At 32.3% G+C, this 20,995-nt stretch overlaps 1 protein-coding gene across 1 annotated transcript; it reads left to right on the top strand.

Annotated features, from left to right (window-relative positions):
- On the top strand, window positions 4,185-5,587 carry LOC105165200. The gene has a single exon (XM_011084126.2). It carries the CDS (start codon window positions 4,410-4,412, stop codon window positions 5,493-5,495), a length of 1,086 nt encoding a protein of 361 aa, XP_011082428.1. The 5' UTR covers window positions 4,185-4,409; the 3' UTR covers window positions 5,496-5,587.

Below are 20,995 nucleotides of genomic sequence, written 5' to 3'. Positions count from 1 at the left end.
ATGGTCTAAATTTTTCATGTTTCTATTGAAACTATGAAAAAAGAATTATTTTTTATGTTATGAAAATAAAATAGAAGGTAGTTTATAAATTATTTAGATTTTTTTTAAAACAATCTATAGTTTAACTGATTTTGATGTGTATTGTGGAGATAGAGAGAGACAAACAAAGATAAATAAGTATGTGTTAGAGATAGTATGTATGTTTGGATTTATTTTTGGAAATAATATAAAATAAGTATGGTATGTTTGATGTTGTTTAGTAGGAGAAAAAAACTACTTTTCATTGTCAAAGCATGAATCTTTTATATATATATTTATATATATATGAGTATGGATATAATTTTTTAGTTGTAGGGCCTATAACTAGTGTAGACTTATTTTGACAAAAAACAAATGAGGCACCGTTTCAAAACATCTCGAAAATGAAGCAAAATTGAAACCAAATATTATGTTTGTTTTTTTTAATTTTTTAGCAAAAAGTTATTTAGCAAAACGTTTATTTAGTACTTTTACCTATAAATATATAAATTTTTGTGCTATGCATAAATATTTTTTTAGTGATAGCTTATTTAATATTACACTAAATTAATAATGTTATATATATATATTAATGCAATAAAGGTACTTTATAAGATAGTTAAAAAATTAAATACTATATTATTATTTAGGTTTAATAACAACTACATCTAATAATAACTCCAAATATACAATTATACTACATAAAAATAAATTATTTAAGTTGGTACACATGATGCAAAATTAAATTAAATATACTTGAATCAAAAAGAGAATGATAATATTTTTAATTTGTTTATACTTATTATTTATGTTTTTCTAATTTTATAATTTTTTATAGTGATTTTAAAATATTTCTAATTTTTTTTAATATATTTATTAACACGAAGCCTGTTAGAAACATAACTTTCATCGCTAAAGTATACCATTCTTATCAATTACCCCTCTAAACTAAAGAAATCTTCAATTGCCCCATCTTTGTGATAATATTTTAATTTAAATAAAAATGCACTTAACTATTAATACTATGATATATTCACTTTAATTGCCCTCTATAATTAAATATAACAATCAATTTGACTTTAATTTTTATTCATTTATAATGTTAATAAATTAATATTGAACTAATCAGATATTGATAAGATTAATGTTAGTACTTCTATATTAAAATAAATTTATAAACTTATATTTGTGCATTACAGTAAATATAATTTTAATAACAAAAATATTGCAAGTGATCGTCGAGCCTATTGTTTTGGCCCCAAATGTCAAGTGAGGTAATTTGAAAGTTAATAAGGTAAATCTTTTTTTGTCTTTCAATGTAATAACTCTATTTCACCTCTTGACCTAATTTTACGTCCACTACATTATGCCTGTCAGTTGATGTGCAATACCTAAACCCAAACTCAGACCCATTTTGATAGTTTTTTTTTTTTTTGGATCATTTCTCGATTTATGCGTGTCATCCTTGCGTAGGGGCCATGCTAATCTTCTCTGTATCATTCCAATTTTATCGGATGTCCCCGAAGGGACCATTTTGATAGTTACGACCTATATTTGTACCTAATATTTGTACATTAGAACCAGACTTAGATACATCTTTATGGTAATAATTTTTTTGAGTTTAGGTAGAGTCTATATCCTAAAGTACCAGTGAATGGAATCTTAATATGCAAAAATGCATCTTTGTCCGTTAACTTAAAATCAGTGAATGCCTAAACTTTTGCTAATTATTAATACGACTATTTATATACTCAATTTGAAATAATTAGTCTGCACTTAATTAATTTATAAATTTTGTAGGTGAATAAACTTTTCATATTAATTGATATATTTAATAATATAGGACATTAATGTGAATATATCATAATATTAATAATCAAGGGTATTTTTAAAAAAAATTATTTAATTTAAAAAATTATCCAAAAATAAAAGTAAATAAAGATTTATTTAATTTAGAGGATAATTGATGAGAATAATATAGTTGAGGGTGAAAAAGTCTTTAACCCTTATTATTAATGGGGGAAAACAAGGTTGGAGAAACTGAGGAGTGAGGATGGATGGGCTTTGGAAATTGGAGGTAGGAAAATGGTAGGGAAGTGCGGTCTGCGGGAGTCGAATAAAGTCACGTGCTCTCACGTCTCCACTGAGTCAGTCTGTGGTGGGCTCACCGCTGACGCCATTCTTGCATTTCTACTCTATATTCCAGACTCTGAGTGTGCAGATAATTTGCACCAGAAAAACCAGACGATCAAAAAGTCAAATGGAGAAGATGAAACATGGAGAACAAGAATACACACTGTGTTTGGTTTTATGTTTTCGCAATTCTCAAGATAAGATAAAATATATTTAATATTTATTTTTGTGTTTTTATACTTAATTTGTATATTTTTTTTTATTTTTCAACTTTTTATATATACATTTATATATATAATATAAAAGAGATATGATTTGACAATAAATAGTGATTTTTGTCTAAAAAAAATATAACATTAAACATACAATATCTATATATAAAAAGGATATGATTTGACAATAAACAATAATTTTTTTCTCCCAAATTCCAACATCAAACCTACACTACTTATTTTAAAATATTTTAAATTACCTCAAAATACAAATCCAAATATATTATCTATTTTCAACACATATTTATTTATCTCTATTTTTTTTCTCTTTATCTCCAAAATACAAAACAAAACACTCAAAACACAAATCCAGACACTATGAAAAAAGATTCTACTTCTTAAAAGATTATGGATAAATTACTATTATACTATATGAAATTTAAGATAATTATAAATACTACTCAACATAAAAAATGATTATGTAGAGGTAAGGTAAAAATTGTTATTTTACCTTGACTGATTTTTTTTATAAAAAAAAATAAATTTTTGGAAAAACAAAAAAAATTAAAAATGAGTAAAGTAAATAATCTATAGATTATATTAGTCCACAAAAATATTTAAAAGAATCTAAAAATATATAAAATTATGATTCACAATCTACAATGATATTTTGGTTAGTGCACAACAGAAATTGAATCCAAATCTACCGAAATGAATTTGTTGTTATATGAACATTAAAATGAGGAGGTATTTGTAAATTGTCGAACACTGAATAGTCATTTGTAATTATGCTAAGTTTCAGGAGACGTGACTATAATTTATCAAAAATTTATTAGAATTAACTATAAAGGGTATACTTGATGTATATGCATAATACAAAATTTTATTATGTGTACTTAATTATAAAAAGAGAATAAAGAAAAAATTATTGAGTATATTACTAATTAATTAATCAAGAATATTGTGTATATTATTAATTAAAAAAATTATGGATGATTTCTTTGTGTACTAATCAAGAACTATAATTTGATTTACTTTACATGAATTTATTAGGTATTTGATTCCTTATTTGAATTATCAAAATATTGAGATTTTTTTTAGTTATTTATTTATGGCAAGATATGATTTGAATTATTTTAAACAATAAAATTTTCCATATTTTGCACATGTGTGCATATGAAATAATGTTAGGATACTTCATTTAAAGTACTAATAAATAGACATATTTCTCCTTCTAAGTGAAAATCAAGGAGAATATTAACATAAAAAGGTTAAATTGCAATCAACTTTTATGGGATTTGAAAAAATTATGAGTATTTTCTGATTATTTGAAAAATTATTAATACCTCTTGATTATTGATTAAATTATGTAATCATTGAATAGAGACCTGAAATGCTCAATTTTGCCGTTATAGTACACTTTTTTAGAAAAAATTATAAAATAATATGGCGAGGTAGATGAAAATTTTTTAAAAATTATAAAAATTATCCACTTAGTATATAAAATTTTTTCAAGAATAAATAAAATTATAAATCATAATCCACAATGACATTTGGATCAATTCACCACAAAAATGAACGAAAGCCTAATAAGTTTAACGGATTGTGCTTAGCTGTTGGATGACTAATAAAATAAAGAAGTATTAATAATTTTTTAATAATAAGAGAATATTTGTAATTGTAAAAAGTTTAAGAAAGTTGATTGTAATTTAAATAAAAAACAAAATAAAATAAAAAAACTAACAATGTCTTTCCTAATAAGATGCAGCGTGGAGTAAATATGGGCATATCAGTCTTTTACTCGAGGTTGGTGACCAGCCCAAACCTTGTAAACTTAAACCAATAATTTCTCGAAAAACCGAAATAGAGAAACAGAGCACAGGCGCCACAGCCCCTCCTCGCTCAGCTGCTCGCACCACTTTCTCTGCTTCTGCCTACAATAATTACGTGTCCATTGTCCAACAAACAGTAAGTCAGACCACACATTCTGCACTCTTTTCCTCAGTTTCTCTCAGACTCTCTCCTTTTGCCCACTCCCCTCCAATAATGCTTCTCTCCGACCCTAACACCGCCGGCGGTTCCTCGGCCGCGGACCCTCCGCGCTTCAGTGAAGATATTGACAGCACTTGCTCCACCCCTTTTGTCAGCGCCCCGTCCAGCCCGGGACATGGTCCCTCAGGTTATTTCTTCAGTGCACCTGCTAGCCCAATGCATTTCCTACTTTCGAATGCGAAAACTAAAGCGTCTTCTACTGATTATGAGCCTGTTTTCCTGTCCTCTGATTCGGGCTCGTTCGAGTTCGAGTTTTCTTCTCGGTTTTCACCTAATGGGTCGGGCGGAAATGGGTCCATGACGTCTGCTGATGAACTGTTCTTCAACGGTCAGATCCGACCCATGAAATTGTCTTCTCATCTAGAGAGGCCTCAGGACACCGTTGCGTCATTTGTAGATTTCTATAATGAGGAGGATTCGGTAGATGTCACAAATGTAAGAGGCAGAGATCTGAGGGTGCGGGGTACTAAATACTCGCACCGCAAAGCCAGATCCATGTCGCCATTACGCTTCGGACAGTTCGAATGGCATGGGTTGAAACCCATCGACGCGAATCAAGAGAATGAAGCCAAGGAGAATGAGTCGAGCGAGACGACGCCGTCGTGCTCGGCATCTTCATCGCGTTCATCTTCATCTGGAAGAAACTCGAAGAAGTGGTTATTTCTGAAGGATCTTTTGCATCGGAGCAAAAGCGAGGGAAGAACCCAAAACAAGGAGAGATTCTGGTCCGCGATATCATTCTCCCAGGTGAAGGAGAAGAAAACGTCATCGTCGCCGTCGCCTTCTCCGGTGCTGTCCCCGTCATCCTCCCGTGACGAGAAGAAAGGCAAAACAGAGACAAAGAAAGAAAGGAAAGCTCCAGCTACTGTGAAACCGGCGAATGGGGTGTGGAGACGGCGGGTGCCGCCGTCAGCCCACGAGTTGCATTACACAGCAAACAGAGCTCAAGCGGAGGAGATGAAGAAAAAGACGTTTCTCCCATACAGGCAGGGGCTTCTGGGGTGCCTGGGTTTCAGTTCGAAGAGTTATGGCGCTTTCAGTGGATTTACTAGAAATCTGAACCCCATTTCTTCCAGGTGAAAATTAAACCAACAAAAGTTCTGTATAGTTTGTGGCAGTAAGTATTTATTACTAATAATAATTCAACCTATTTATTTTTCTGTTCTTGCCATGTTTATGGCAATAGCTTCTGTATACTCGAGAAGCTTTGCTGGTAGATCACTTGTTGCGATGTGGATAATTTCTCCATAGTTCCACTTCTTTAATTTATGAATGTTTGTTCTTTTGTGAGCTCATGATCTCATCAAATCCATTACCCTACTTCACCAAAGAAGTAGATTAACCAAAAAAGAAAGCCGATAGAGTTCCTCCTCAAGTCATTCTCATGATTATTGACCGACCCTTGATGATGTTTCAGAGATTTGTCAATTACATCATGTGTAATTGTGTTTGACAATATGATGCTTAAGCCGATGCTTAGTTGCCATGTGTTTGGAGAGAGGAGGGCCATATGCAGAATAATGGGTTAATGGTGGTATAAATGCAGTATGCTCCAGCAAGTTCCGTTTGGTACAAGATAGTGAGAGCCCAGTTCTTTCAGATTCACATGTGCAAGAAATTGGAATCTTGATGTTGCCCCATGCCCTGTACCTTATGAAAAGCGATGCATGTCCTTTTTGGATGTTCGCTCTTTAACTTTTCTTCTGCAGTTCTGCTGCAAAATATCCACTGGATTCCTCTTGTTCTTGGAATCTAATTATCATACTCTGTTCTGATAAGTGTTCACCCTGATCTTGGATTTACTGTTGCATTTCTAATATTAGTAGAATATTATAGGAAGTAGAATTTCTTTGGTATTCAACTTTTTTTTTTCTAGTTGAATTCTATATCTTATTCTTTATTTTTATTTACATTTAAATAAGACAGAATTGTTTAAATTTCTTGAAAAGATTCACAAACTTTTTAAGATAAATTAGTTTAGTAACAAGACTTCCATGATTTTTTTAGTGGATTAATTATAATTACATTGTGAATCTTAATGATTAACAATGAAATTTTCAGTATACTGAAGTTCAAATTAAAATAATAATTTTTGTTAATTATAATTAACTAATAACTGCAAAGTACACAAATACGCGTATAATTTCTAAGATGAACTCATAACTTCATAATCACAAGAGTTTCAACTTCGTAAAGTCGAAGGGCTTTCCGAAGTTAAGTTGATTTAGATTAGAATAATTACATTTACGCTTTCCGACTTATAGTTTATTTACACAACTTTTTCATATTTTTTAGATAAGTTAATTCCGCATACACCTATTAGAAATGTCAATATTATTTATAAAACCACCACAGATTTTCAAAAAATTATACATACAACCCTCTTACCCTATCGAAAAATATTTCAACATCATTACACAAATTATCACTATTTTTTGATTGTTAAAGATGATTTTTGCAGTTATGCAAAAAATAGGGAAGATTTGTGTAATAGGCACACCATATATTAAGAAATGTAAGTGCAAAAAAGTCACAATTTTTTTAAATAAATTAATTAGTAAGATAATGCAAGCACTTTTGTGAAATCTATTTTGCCACACAAAAAATGTTTATTTTTTATTTTTTATTTACATATAAATAAGACACAGTTGTTTATATTTATTGAAAAGATCCACAAACTTTCTTAAAGATAAATTAGTTAGTAACAAGAATCCCATGATGGTTTTTTTTTTTTTTTTGAATTAATTATAATTACATTGTGAATCTTAATAGTTAACAATGAAATGGTCAGTATACTAAAGTTCAAAGTAAAAGAACAATTTTTATTAATCATAATTAATTAATAATTATAATATAAAAAAACACTCCCTGTAATTTTTAAAATGAACTCGTGACTTCATAGTTATAGCGTTTCAACTTTGTAAAGTCAAATGGCTTTCCAAAGTTCAGTTGATTTAGATTGGGATAATTACATTTATACTCCTTCATCTATAATTTATTTACACAAATCTTTCATATCTTTCAAATAATCACAAATACATTCGCCAGAAATGTCAATATCGTTTATACAAATCACAACTGTTTTTTTGAAAAATTATATATTTAAAAAAAAACATCAACATTATTATACAAAAAATTCCTACTTTTTGACTGTTAAGGATAATTTCTGTAATTATACAAAAATAATTAATTTATATAAATATATTATAGATCAGAAAATATAAATATAATTATCCTTAGCTATTGATATGGGTGGGTGGGTGGGTGGGTGGGTGGGAGGGGGACTATCGTGTGGGCCGATAGCCTTACTTTTGTGCTGGCCCATAACAAATTGAGCCCCAATAGGACCTTGTGGATTGATTAACACATAAATAATATGTGTGGACTCATTCGGAATGAAGATTTTGAACCTATTGGCTAACTATACTAAAAAATAGCATACAAATTATATATGCTCTCTCATTTTCATGTAAATATTTATTTGTTCTCTCACTTTCTTACAATATTTTATTTCTCATGGGTTATTTATATCTTTATTTAAAAATACTAAATTTGAATCATAAAAATTTTGATAAAAATAATTACTTAAGTCTTAGGATAAATTATGATGAATTCTCCTGAGATTTGTTTTAATCATAAATACTACTTTATTGTTTGAAAAGGTACAAAAATCACTTACAATGAGTTGTCACAATCGGGTATTTGTTAAGGTATTTGTAATTTCAAAAGAGTATTTATAATTTTTCAAATGATAAGGGGTATTTATGATTATGATAAATTTTAGGAGAGCTTGTTGTGATTTAACATAATTTTAATCTTTAAATATTTATACTGTCACAGCTGCAACGCGCGCTTCAAGTTTAAAATAGGACGGCTCGATCAAAAGGAAGCATCAAGGAAATTCAGTTGTTGGATTAAGGACGAAGATGAAAGGGATCCCAGACAAATGCTGCCGGTTTCCTAGGACGTTCTGCCTAGAAACCAAGTCCAGCGGCGTCGTTTGGGCAAGGTACAAGTGCGGACCACTCTAGCCTGGACGGCCGCGATGTAAAGGATCCTACAGCTCATGTTCGTTCTAGCGCAGGCTTAATGCAGGAGTGAAGTCTATAGATTAGAAATATGTTAAATTCATTTTGATTCCCCGTGATATGAAAAATATAAAAAAAAAATTATAAAAATTTAAATATAAAAAATTACCCCTTACTCACGCAATCCTCTGGTCAACTTGGACATACATTTTTAAGAATAATGATTAAAATGCCCCTCTATATATATGAGGAAAAATTTTTGGTCCGTTAAATATTCTCAATATTAATTTTAATCCGATAATTATGCCTATTTTTAGGCATTAAGTTTCAAAATCAGTGAAATTTAATCCTTTGGCGGCCCAAAATTTTGATTATTATCGAAAAATGACATGACATATCAATTACTTGGGGATTTTTAATCCTACGTGGCTTTAGAACATGAGTTAGATGACACGTTGGATACAATTATATTGTATATGTTTGATGCATGTGATTTTAGTACGGGTGCAACGATTTTGGATTTTAATAATGGACTTGGGCTGAATACGCAAAAGAACTTGAAAAATAGGACCTGAAAAACAACACTAAACAACACTTTAGCACTCTGGTTCTCAAGTTAGTCTCGGATTTAGGAGTAAATAATTGTAAAAATAAATTATGGCGAGAAATTGAGATAAAAATAAAATTTTTGTGAGCAAAATATAGTTATAATGCGAATTGATAGTTGCAATAAGAATAGCAAAGCAATTTTCAGATTTTTTTAAGGTGTCCCCATTGGGAGATGCTGCATGTATTTTATAGAGGGGCCGTCCCTCTTTGTCGAGACTCTACACATCACCTGTATTTTCGAGAAATAGGGATAAGATACGTGCGGATAAGGTACGATTCCATCTTATCCTTAGTTGATCAGCACGTTTTTGCTTGGGGGAGGATTCGTTTTACATGGGCACTCATATTCTGTAGGGAGTCCTTCTGAGTCAAGGAGTCATGCACCTTGGGAACGCCTCCCTTCTCCTAAGCTGGGCTTGGAGGGCAGGCCTGTGGTCTGGCAAGCCTTTTACTAAGCGTCCCTCTTGGGCCGAGTCTGGCAGTCCTCCAACGGGCCGTCTTCATCATGGGCTGATGGGTTTGGCTTGGGCTTTGCGACCTCTTCTGGCCAAGTGCATTTGGGTCATGCACATCATTCAGTCTTCCCCACTCTAAGGAGGAAGGATGCCCCTTAACTCCTTAGAGTAGGAGCCCTTGTAGTGCGAGGAGAAAAGACCCTTCTTCAATACTCTGGCACCAGTTTCTTTCTGCCACCCTCTGTAACTTTGAAAGTGTATCTCAGCTTTTTGTCAGCTTGATTTGATAACCATAATTATTGCGAGGCTAAGCGACATTTGGGTAACCATCCTGCCTATGTTTGGTAACCATCCTCCCACGCGCGTGGTAACCGCCAACTCCTGTGCGGTTACTAGAGGGTCGTAGGTTTAACTTCTTCAGCTATTATCTTGGCTAAACGTAACCTTCCTCCATTCTCTTCTTTCAAAAATTCCTTTTTGAAGCACAAGGGTTTTCCATCTTCATCTCCAGTAAGTATTCTTCTTCCTTATTGTTTTTCTAAAGTTCATCTTTTTCTTCAAATGTCTTCTTCTGGTGAATCAGTGCGTTTCTAAGGAAACCTTTCTGGGCAATGATCCCACTGAAGCTAGGGGTGGTCATCAGGTCGGGTAGTTCGGGTTCGGGTAGTTCGGGTCAGGTACCTGACACGTCGGATTTGAAAAAAATGAACCCGAACCCGACTAAGTCGGGTACCCGACCAATCGGGTACCCGTCGGGTTCGGGTACCCGACAGTCGGGTTCGGGTACCGGACAGTCAAGTATAGCATCCGACTAAAAACATGATCCAACTTCAATCATTAATTCAAAAGATGGGCACATACATTGCACATACATTGCAAATATACATATGACAAATCATCTCCATAAAGTGCAATGAACATAGATAATATAAAGCATCCATTAACTAAAACTCCATGCCTACAGACTGAAAAAGCAACTAGCTCCTATCACATTTTCATCCTTGAGTCTTCGACCTGTCAAGCATTAAACATACAAAGTGGAAAAACTATTAGAGAAAGTCAAACAGATTAAAAATTTAATATTACATAATGAGGTTCTACCGTTTTAATACCTTGTCAAAAATTTACAAGTACCAGTTAGCACTTAGCACCATTAAATGTCAATAATTGTTGAATCAACCCCCAACTTAGTCAACTCTACAACAAAATAGAAAGTAGTTAGACAAGTAAAATATATAAGTAGAATATATAGAATTGAATAATAATCAAAATACAAGAAAAAAAATAAATAAACACCTTTCTCAACCACTTCAAGTTCACTCAAATCCTCCTCAATGCTAATTGGTTTGGAGTCTTTTCGTATCCAATCTTGAGTACAAATAAGCGCTTGCACTATTTTAGGAGACAAAGAGCTCCTAAAAGTGTCAAGAACACGACCACCGGTACTAAATGCGGATTCCGAGGCAACAGTTGAGACTGGAACTGCTAATATATCCCGAGCCATTTTGGAAAGAATGGGAAACCTTTGGGCGTTTACTCTCCACCAATTTAGTATGTCAAATTTGTCTCTATGCATTTCAACATCCTCACCAAGATATTTCTCTAATTCTGATTTCACTCGATCCCCTTTTCCACCTGACTTGTACATACTGAACTCTTGTTCGATGTTGAACGTACGAGTCGCTTCACAATTAGTGTATTGCGTAGATGTCCCAACCGAAGAGGAAGATGATGAAGAAACACGACTAAATGATGATTCCGGGCTTTCTAGCGTTCCTTGAAGACTATGACCGTATCTCACCTTATAATCATTAAACAACTCGTAAAGTCCATCTCTCATTTGTTCTTTCATCACATTGCTTTGTTCAGTACCACCATATAATTTATCAAAGCTAAATTCAATGAACTCCAATTTGTGACGTGGATCAAGGATCACGGCATAATATAAAATCATATTCATCTTCTCAATTGATCCCCAATATTTATCATACTTCTCTTTCATCTTTCTTGCCATCTCATTTAATTCAACATCATTACTACTTAACCAATATCGGAGAAGCAAGTCAACTTCACATATTTTACGAAAAACCAGATTAGATGTGACATACAAAGCACCAGAAATGCGCAAAGTGAGACTGTAAAAGTACCTTAAAAATTTCACCAATACCTTTGCCCTCTCCCAATCATAATCAATCGGTATCCCATCAAATGGTTGTCTCGAAAGATCAGTCTTGTAGGCAAGATCTACATCTTCATAAGCATCAAATGCGAGCTTAAGGTTTATAGCCGTCTCCAACATCAAGTAGGTAGAGTTCCATCTAGTAGGTACATCAAGAGATAACAATTTTTTTGTTTCCAATTTTTCAAATTCAACACACTCTTGAAATTTTTTGTACCTAGCTGGAGAATTCCTAATATACCTGATGGCCCCTCTAATACGGGAGATAGTTTCATGCTCACCCTTTAAACCATCCTGCACAACGAGGTTAACTATATGTGCCATACACCTCATGTGCACATATCTCCCACCTAAAATGTTTTGCCCCCAATTTTCAAACTTCTTTTTCAAGTAAACAATAGCCCCATCATTGGAAGACGCATTATCAACAGTGATACAGAAACCCTGTCAACACCCCAATCAAGCAAGCATTTTTCTACTCCTTTACCTATTTCTTCACTTTTATGCTCGATAATTGGACAAAAGTTCAAAATTCTTTTGTGCAAGTTCCAATCATCATCAATAGAGTGAGCAGTGAGACACATATAATTGACTTTTTGAATGGATGTCCAAGTGTCTGTAGTGATGCAAACCCGTTGAGCATGATCTTTAATGAACGACTTCAATCTTGCTCTTTCATGCACATATATATTGAAAATATCTTTTGTTATTGTTCTTCTTGATGGAATAGCAAACATCGGGCATGCAACAGACAAGAAATTCTTAAATCCAGGATGTTTGACTAATTTAAATGGAAGTTCATCTACAACCAGCATGTGACACAAAGCTTCTCTAGTTTTGTCTTGCTCAAATCTCCAATTAACAAGAGGGGCATCTCTATCACCAATGCGAGTTGGTTGGAAAGATAATCTATTTTGATTTCTGGTGATTTCTTGGGGTTTTTTCTTGCAAGATTCATAATGATTCTTCAAAGGTCTGTTCCATGTGCTTTTGGATCGGCTTTGATCTCTCTACTACAATATTTGCACCTAGCCTTTTGGACATTATCCTTTTCACAATGAAATTTAATGAAATGATCCCACCACGGTGATCTAGAAGTCACTACCCTCTTTTTTCTTTTTTTAGAATCACCTAAAAGATCCCTCATCCTCTCCTCTCCCTCCAACACCTTATCAATATTATCATCTATATAATGCTCAAGATGATCACCACTAACCTGATTTTCCAATCCATCCATATTTACAGTTTGGGCATTCGGTGACGAGTTAGACTGAGATTGAGAGTGACTTCCAATTCCGTCCATTGAGAAATCAATATTTCCAATCTGCAAAGTATAAGAACGAAAAAGTAAAGCTTCGTCCAATATACATATATTTTAGATGATATATAAGAGTTATCCCATCTACTAGAACTACAACTAATACCATACAGCAAGACTAGAATGACTTTTACTTCCTACTTTACCAAATAAAAGCATTACCTAAAGCAAATAATGTCCATTAGCATTTCAAATAACTCCATTAGTATTTCAAATAATGTCCAACAACAAATAATGTCCAAAATACTCCATTAGCATTTCAAATAACTCCATTAGCATTTCAAATAATGTCCAACAACAAATAATGTCCAAATTAAACCTTAGCATTTCAAATAACTCCATTAGCATTTCAAATAATGTCCAACAACAAATAATATCCAAATTAAACCTTAGCATTTCAAATAATTCCATTAGCATTTCCCAAGAATAATGTCCAACAACAAATAATGTCCAACAAATAATGTCAATCATATGGATAATTTAGAGCATTTCAAATTTTCAAGCATAATCAACAAACACTTCAATTTGTCATTTCAACAAACACTTAACACGCATAGAAAGATAAAAATAAACCTTCAAATTAAAATGCAAGACAAACCCAACAACTAACCAAAAATCTAATCTAATTTCATAAAATATGCATCACCATAACTCCATTATTAAGAAATTACCTAGCAAAAGCAACGACGAACTCTATCGGCGAAGAACGCAAGGTCGCGGTCTCACTCTCACGGACTCGCGGTGGTGGCTCGGTCGCGGTGGTGGCTCGGTCGTCGGGGAAGGGAAGAAGAAGATTGGAGACTTGGACTTGGAGGAACCGAGGAAGAAAGAAGAGAGAAAAACCGAGGAGAGGAACCCGTTTGGAGCTTGGAGAGAAGAGAACAAAAACTGACTTAATTTTTTTTTTATTCCGATCGGGTACCCGATCGGGTTATTCGGGTAGAAAATTACAACCCGAACCTGAACCCGACTACTCTTAGTCGGTTCGGGTTAAACCCGAACCTGACAAATTATCCGATAAACCCGATCCGCTTCGTTGCTATCCGATCGGGTCGGGTCGGGTCCCGAACTACCCGACCCGTTCGCCCACCCCTAACTGAAGCCACCTCAAGGAAGACAAGCCTTGTCTTACCTTGATTCACCAGGGGCCAGAGGAGGAGCCTAAGACAGGCGACGACTGCTGTCATACGTTTGATAAGCGAGGACTCTAACAAGGAGAATGGAGAATGGGGGTGAGGGTTCTTCCCCTAAAGAAGAGAGGGAGCCAAGGCTTCCTTTAAGAGAAGAAAAGACGCTTGGGCCTTCCTTTGAGGAGGACAAGGTGTTTGGATCTCCTCCTAGGGAAGAGGAGAGGAGATCTCACCAAGAGGAGGAGGAGAAAGAGGAGAGGGTGCCCCAGTGACTGATAGACTTGGGATCCTCAACTCTAAAGACCTCCTCCATAGACCAGTTGTTTCAAGAATTTCACATCCCTTCTTCTTTTGTTGTGTATACTCCTTCTCCTACGAGTCGTCCATTCCATCCCCCACCTAATTATCTATGTTTCTTCGTTGCACAATTGTGCTCAGGTTTGCGTTTTCCTATTCTTTTATTCAGAGGTCGCCTGTCTTTTTAAGGTCCCTCTGAACCAATTGTTTCCCAAGTCCTTCAGAATTTTGGCTGTTTTTTTTATGGTTTTTCACTTTAATGGTACGCTTGTAACAATACCTGTGTTTGTTAAATGTTATCGTCTCAAGCGAGCTGAAAAAGATTTTTCTGTTTTGTCCTCACAAACACTGGAAAAATAGCTATTTTTATGTCCTTTCCCCTCATGCCTAGTCCTTTCCTAGCCAGTGGGTTAAAGAAACCCTGCCTCTTCCACATATAGGGCCGAAAAAAATAGCTTTGTCTTCTTTGTTGGCTAAAATGAAGCCCCTTATGCTGTCGGTCACTTATTGACGAGAGGTTATTAGGGTACTTTGGCTTGGCTCCTCAAACGGAACCTTTAGGGGATTTTGCTTGGGGGAGGACTCCTTTTATGTGATGACTCCTATTCTACAGGGAGCCTTTCTAGGTCAAGGAGTCATTCGCCTTGGGGACGTCTCGCTTCTCTTGGGCTAGGCTTGGAGGGCAGGCTTGTGGTCTGGCAAGCCATTTACTGGCTTCCCTCTTGAGCCGAGTCTGGCAGTCCTTCAGTGGGACATTTTCATCATGGGCTGATGGGCTTGGCTTGGGTTTCGCGATCTCTTTTAGGCCAAATGCTTTTAGGCCATACACATCAATATTATTATAATTTATATAAATAAAAATATTATTTTAAAAAATAATAATCATTCACTCCCACTCCCCTCCCACCCCACCCCCACTGCCCTGTAAAGGGCCCAACGTTAACCCCCCCCCTCGTCTAGGCGATCTATGTCGTCTAGAAGAGGAGGGCAACGCGGTCGCCCTTGATAGATGGGTGATGGTGGTTGCCGTCACTGCGTTAAGCGATCGTCAATATACAAGGATGAGGAGGGCGCTGCTCTCCTCTATGGCAGCCGCTGGCATCGTTTTTTTCTAAGAAATTAATTTAATTATGTAATCAAAATTATTATATTGAAAAATATTATTATAAATATATATGTATGTATAAACTATATTTTATTATTAATAAAGTATTTATGTATTATTTTAAAATTTATTAAATTATATATATTATTAATATTATATTATGGAGAGGTAAGGGCAAAATTATCAAAAAAAAAATATTTCAAACCCACATTCACAATCAGTGGCGCGTGTGCTACAGTACTCTTGTCCTCAGGGGGTTTTTCAAATTTTTTCATATCATAGGGAGTGTGATTGATACTTTATTTTTCATAAATTTTTTTTTAACATTTTCAATATCATAGGGGGATTCTTGAATTTTTCCCGATTAGTAAATCATTTACTTATGTAATTTTTCATAAGTTAATTAGCTCTGTTTTATCTTCAAAAAGGCCTTTGTACTATATTTAGGCTTAAATGTAATTTACCGTTGCGAATACGTTAAACGAGCAAAACATTCCTTTAAAAAAATATCATTAAATTATCTTCTATATTTTAAAAAACGAAATAAATTACTCCCCTATCAATAGTTTGATAGGGGGTCAATTTGCTTTGATTCCTAATATACAGGAGATAATTATTTTTTCTATTTACGAGCATTTGTTCATTCTCATATTTAATTAGAGTACATTGTATTTTTCTCCATATATTTATACACTTATGTTTCTTTATTTGCAAAAGTGATGAGAATTTTAACCCTATCCATTCACTTCCCATCTCTATTCTCTAGCTTCTTCTTCCTTCCCTCTATTTCCATACCTAATTGTCTAGAATTCGGGCTACCGTCATTACACTTACTGGAGTTATTACATCTGTAACGCTATATAAAACTCTAGATCGAGAAATTTTAATTCAATTTGATTCCACTAAAATCAGAATCAATTGCACAATAAATATAATATATTTATTATATAATAATATACAGTTCAAAAACAATAATAAATTATATAATAATTATATTACATTTATTTTATAATTAATTGTATTCAATGAAAACGTTAACTAATCAGGACGTCGTTGTTTTAGCCGTCAATATCAAACAAAAGCAGAAGACGATGCGGAGGTGGCCTATTTTAATGAGTGAGCAGGTAATCCAGCTGTTAGGGGCGGAATTATAAATAAAAGCATCGGCCCTGTGCAAGTGGCTTCCGATTTATTGTGAGGCAAACCCCGCCTGGCGCCTGCCATCCTTTTCCTTTTTCGTGATTGTTTTAAAAAAAGAATTAGAAGGGGAAACAACACTTTTCGTCTCATAATTTAAGATTTTTTTATTTTTAATTTCATTGATTCCGAAATTTTTATGCTTTCTTCCGTAAGAATTGTACTTTCAATCCTGTAGCATCTTTACGTTAGATATTTTAACGGCAAGCACGTGACCGTTAGGGCATTTTATTTTTGGGCCTAATAGTTATAAATTCTCATTTCTGATTCCCAAAATTTTTCAAAAATAGTAATTTGGATCCCATGCACTTGATGTCCACCTGATATTTTCTATTAAATATTTATCGAAAATATACCATAAAATCAGAAATATTATTTTTTAAAAATTACAAGATCACAACTATCTAGGGATAAATCTTAATTCATGATCTCTCTCTCTATATACTTTTCCTCATAATGTATTTGGACCAGAAAGAGACTGAAATCTACCTTTAAATGCATGCAAAAGAATCCAGCCTTCAAACTCTTCTAAAGTTACTTTTAAATTTCGAAAAGAAGATATTTAATAATTTTGAGAAAATAACATTTTTCGTCTCATATTTGGGGTAACTATATTTTCATTCTATTGATGACGGAATTCTCATTTAATGATTGTATAAGTTGCAAATTTTTTTACTTTTGGTCATTATGTCACTTTTGTGTTAGTAGACAAATGCTAAGCACGTCGCCTTTAATTCTTCCATCCCTTTCATATTATTTACAAGATTTTTATTAATGGTTCAGTAAGTTATTAAAAAAATCTCATTTTTAGTCATTTTATTAGATTTTTTTAGTATTTTGGATTGCTACTATGTGCTTACCGTTTTTCTGGTAGAATACTGATGAAATATGACGAAAGGACTAAAAATAAAAATTTCGTAACTTGGAAATCATTAATAAAAATTTTGTATTCAATATAACAAAATGTATACTAATACTAAGTTATAGAATGAAAAATCCAACTTTCCCTAATAACTTCTATCAATTAATATGCTTATAGAAGAGGTGATTATATATATACATAATAGAATAGAATAGGAGCGGCGCCTCACTCAATTTCTAGTCTAGTATTAATAATAAGGGTACATTATAATAACGTTCCTGAAATTTGACATAATTATAAATATATCTTCATTATTTAAAAAATTATAAATACAGTCCTGATGTTTGATAAAATTTTGTAATCCTTGATGAAGGTAGGAAATTGTTAAGTTTGCCCTTACTGTAATTTTTTATTTTTTTATTTTTAAATAAAAAAAATTATGAAAAAGTCAAAAGGGATGGATGAAAAAAATTTTAAAAATGATAAAAAAATTATCTACTTAGTCCATAAAAGAGTAATTTTTTTAAAAAATTTAAATAAAAATTATAATTTTTAATTCACAAGGGCATTTTAGTCAATTTACCATAAAAAATAAATGAAAACCTAACACATTGAGCTAATTGTTAGACGACTGTTAAAATCAAAAAATCGTGATTATATCAAATTTTAGAGGAGGTCGTTGTAATTTACTCTAATTGTAATTAAAAATAATTAAATTATACTTTAATTAACAAAAAAGGTTAAACCAACTCACAAGATCAACAGTTGTCGGTTGAAAGGCAATTCTACCTGATCAAGTGTATCTGCATGAAAATCAGAGAGATATTGAGAGTGTGTGTAGTTAATAATCAATTCTAGAAGAAATAAAATCATATGAAAACAACTTGCAGCACACATACATATAAGCGAAAGTATACAGACTTTTGTAATGGCCTTTGGAGCGAAAAATAACCGTTTAAAAAATGTTGCTGTTGTAAGATCTGCATGTTGAATGGCCTTTATAATACACATGTCTGAAAAAAATCATCCATATTGGTACGGTCTTTGTAACACATATTTTAATAGAATCACCCTGTTTTTTATGTGGCACTTGTAACAACTATCCTTTTTTTCGTAGACTATTACAAAGTCAAACGGCCATCCCAAAAGCAATAAGAAACTAGTAACAGCCGAAAATTATTATCGGTCTTTGTAACTGGCCGTTACAATTACACATTTAGAACTACTTTACATACATGTCATGGAACGACTATCATAAATAGAAACACTGGCTGTCCCTATTTTCAAAAACAGTTTAAAAAATCGTTACTTATTGTGAGGATCGTTTATTTGTAACGGCTTTAGAGATATACGTATGTAGTAATGACTTTTGTAATGGTTTTGATCGTTACAAAAAAATGAAATTGTTATTGGCTCAAATATAATGTCATCAACACTTACCTGTTACAAACTTGTACGAAAGGCCGTGCGTATGCGGTCATTTAAAAAAAAACAGTTACAAATCCAACAGTTTTTTATTGCAAGTAAGTTGCTTATTTGGAAATCAACTTAGTAATAGTAAAATAATAAATAAGTTAATTGTGTTGAAGATAGGAATAGAAAAACTGATAAATAAATAAACAAGAGAGCAATAAATTTTTCTTAAAAATAAATTTACTAAAACAAATAAGTTAAGATTAACAAAATTAAATTAAATATTAAGAATAAAAAATATCGGCAAATAAAAGCACCAAGTTCTATTAGGTTGAAATAGCGTACTAAAAATTAATTGTCGAGTGAAAAAATCTCATATTATTTGCTTTTTTGATATTAGGTAATCTTGTAAGATACTAATGAAATAAGAAATAGATAATAACAATTAAATTTATGACTTTATAGATCAAGAAATCACACTAAAACTATGATGAAGTTAAAAATTGAAAATAATAATATTTAATTCAATAATATTTTAAATTTAGAAGTTAATGAAGAATGTAAATAATATTTTGACAAAATCTAAAATTTGATAGGAAATTATAATTAGCATAGTTATGGGACATTGCAATATAAATTAATTCTAATAATATATATGGATATGTCTAATTAAAACTTTTACAAACAATAATTAGTAATGATTAGTTTAAAATCATTTTATGTCAATAAATTTGAAAATAAAAGATACCAGGATATTGTAGTAAAAGAAAAAATGCAACATCTTCCCAAAAAAAAAAAAGGAAAAATAGACAAAAAAAAACTACAAATAAAACATGATCATTATTTAATTTGAAATTTCTATAAAAAAATCCAAAATACGGGACTTGTTAATTTAACTTTAATATTGGATAATTTATATATTACATAGATACTTTTGCATTAATTTATTTCGATGTTAAATTATTAAATATAATAATTATTAACGACAAAAGAAAAAAGTCAACTTTAAAGAAATATTTGTTTTATTTGATGGTATCGATTAAATTTTGAAGTGAATTACAAAAAATAAATTAAATAATTTCATCATCAATTAAAATTATTATTATCATTCTTTGAATAACATCCCATATTAATGATTCAATGATTGAAATATAAATAAAATTATGAGTTTAATTTTTTTTTATAACTAATTATCGATATATTCATTTTCAAAAATATGTTTCTAAACGTCACGCCATATTTCATAATTTATAAAAAAAAAATTAAAAAAAAGGAGTAATGAGAGAGAGGATGTTAATGTTTTGGTTGAATGCAGCACAAGGTAGGCCGTGGGGGTGTCGCCCACCAAATGTATAACTGATAACTCTGGTGTTTTCTGACATTTATGTTTGGGACAGAACACAGGACTACATTCAATTTATACCGCTTAACACAATATAATAATAATAAAGTAATTCTATGTGTCTATATATATATTTATTAGGTGTGTATATATATATTTATTAGGTGTATATATATATGTATCTATGTGTGTATATATATATTTATTAGGTGTATATATGTGTGTATATATATATTTATTAGGTGTATATATGTATATATAAATATAGCCAAAACCGCATGATAAATATAAGAAGTATTTTGTGGCTCCAAAACTTGGGACGACTTTATGGGTCATCTTTTGTGCCAATTTTTGGTTTGATTTTTGAAATTTCGGACGATTTACTTGTTTATATGCTGTTAAATTTCGCTACAATATTGTTTATAATCCACTATAAAGTTTAAATATTTTAATACAATTACTTTTATTTTTTATTATTATAATAATTAATTTATTTTTTTTATTAATAAATTTATTAGTTTTAATATCTTCAGCGAGGGGGATGCGGTCACCCATCCAGCGAGGGCGACCGCCCAGCCCTCCACTTTTGGGTGACTGTTGTTGCATAGAAGGGCGGTGGGGCGAGGGAAGGGGAGGGGGGGAGGC

Source organism: Sesamum indicum, linkage group LG6 (assembly GCF_000512975.1).
Source record: "Sesamum indicum cultivar Zhongzhi No. 13 linkage group LG6, S_indicum_v1.0, whole genome shotgun sequence".
NCBI classification, from domain to species: domain Eukaryota; kingdom Viridiplantae; phylum Streptophyta; class Magnoliopsida; order Lamiales; family Pedaliaceae; genus Sesamum; species Sesamum indicum.
Note: the sequence above shows the minus strand (reverse complement) of the source record. Positions and strands in the feature narration are given on the sequence as shown.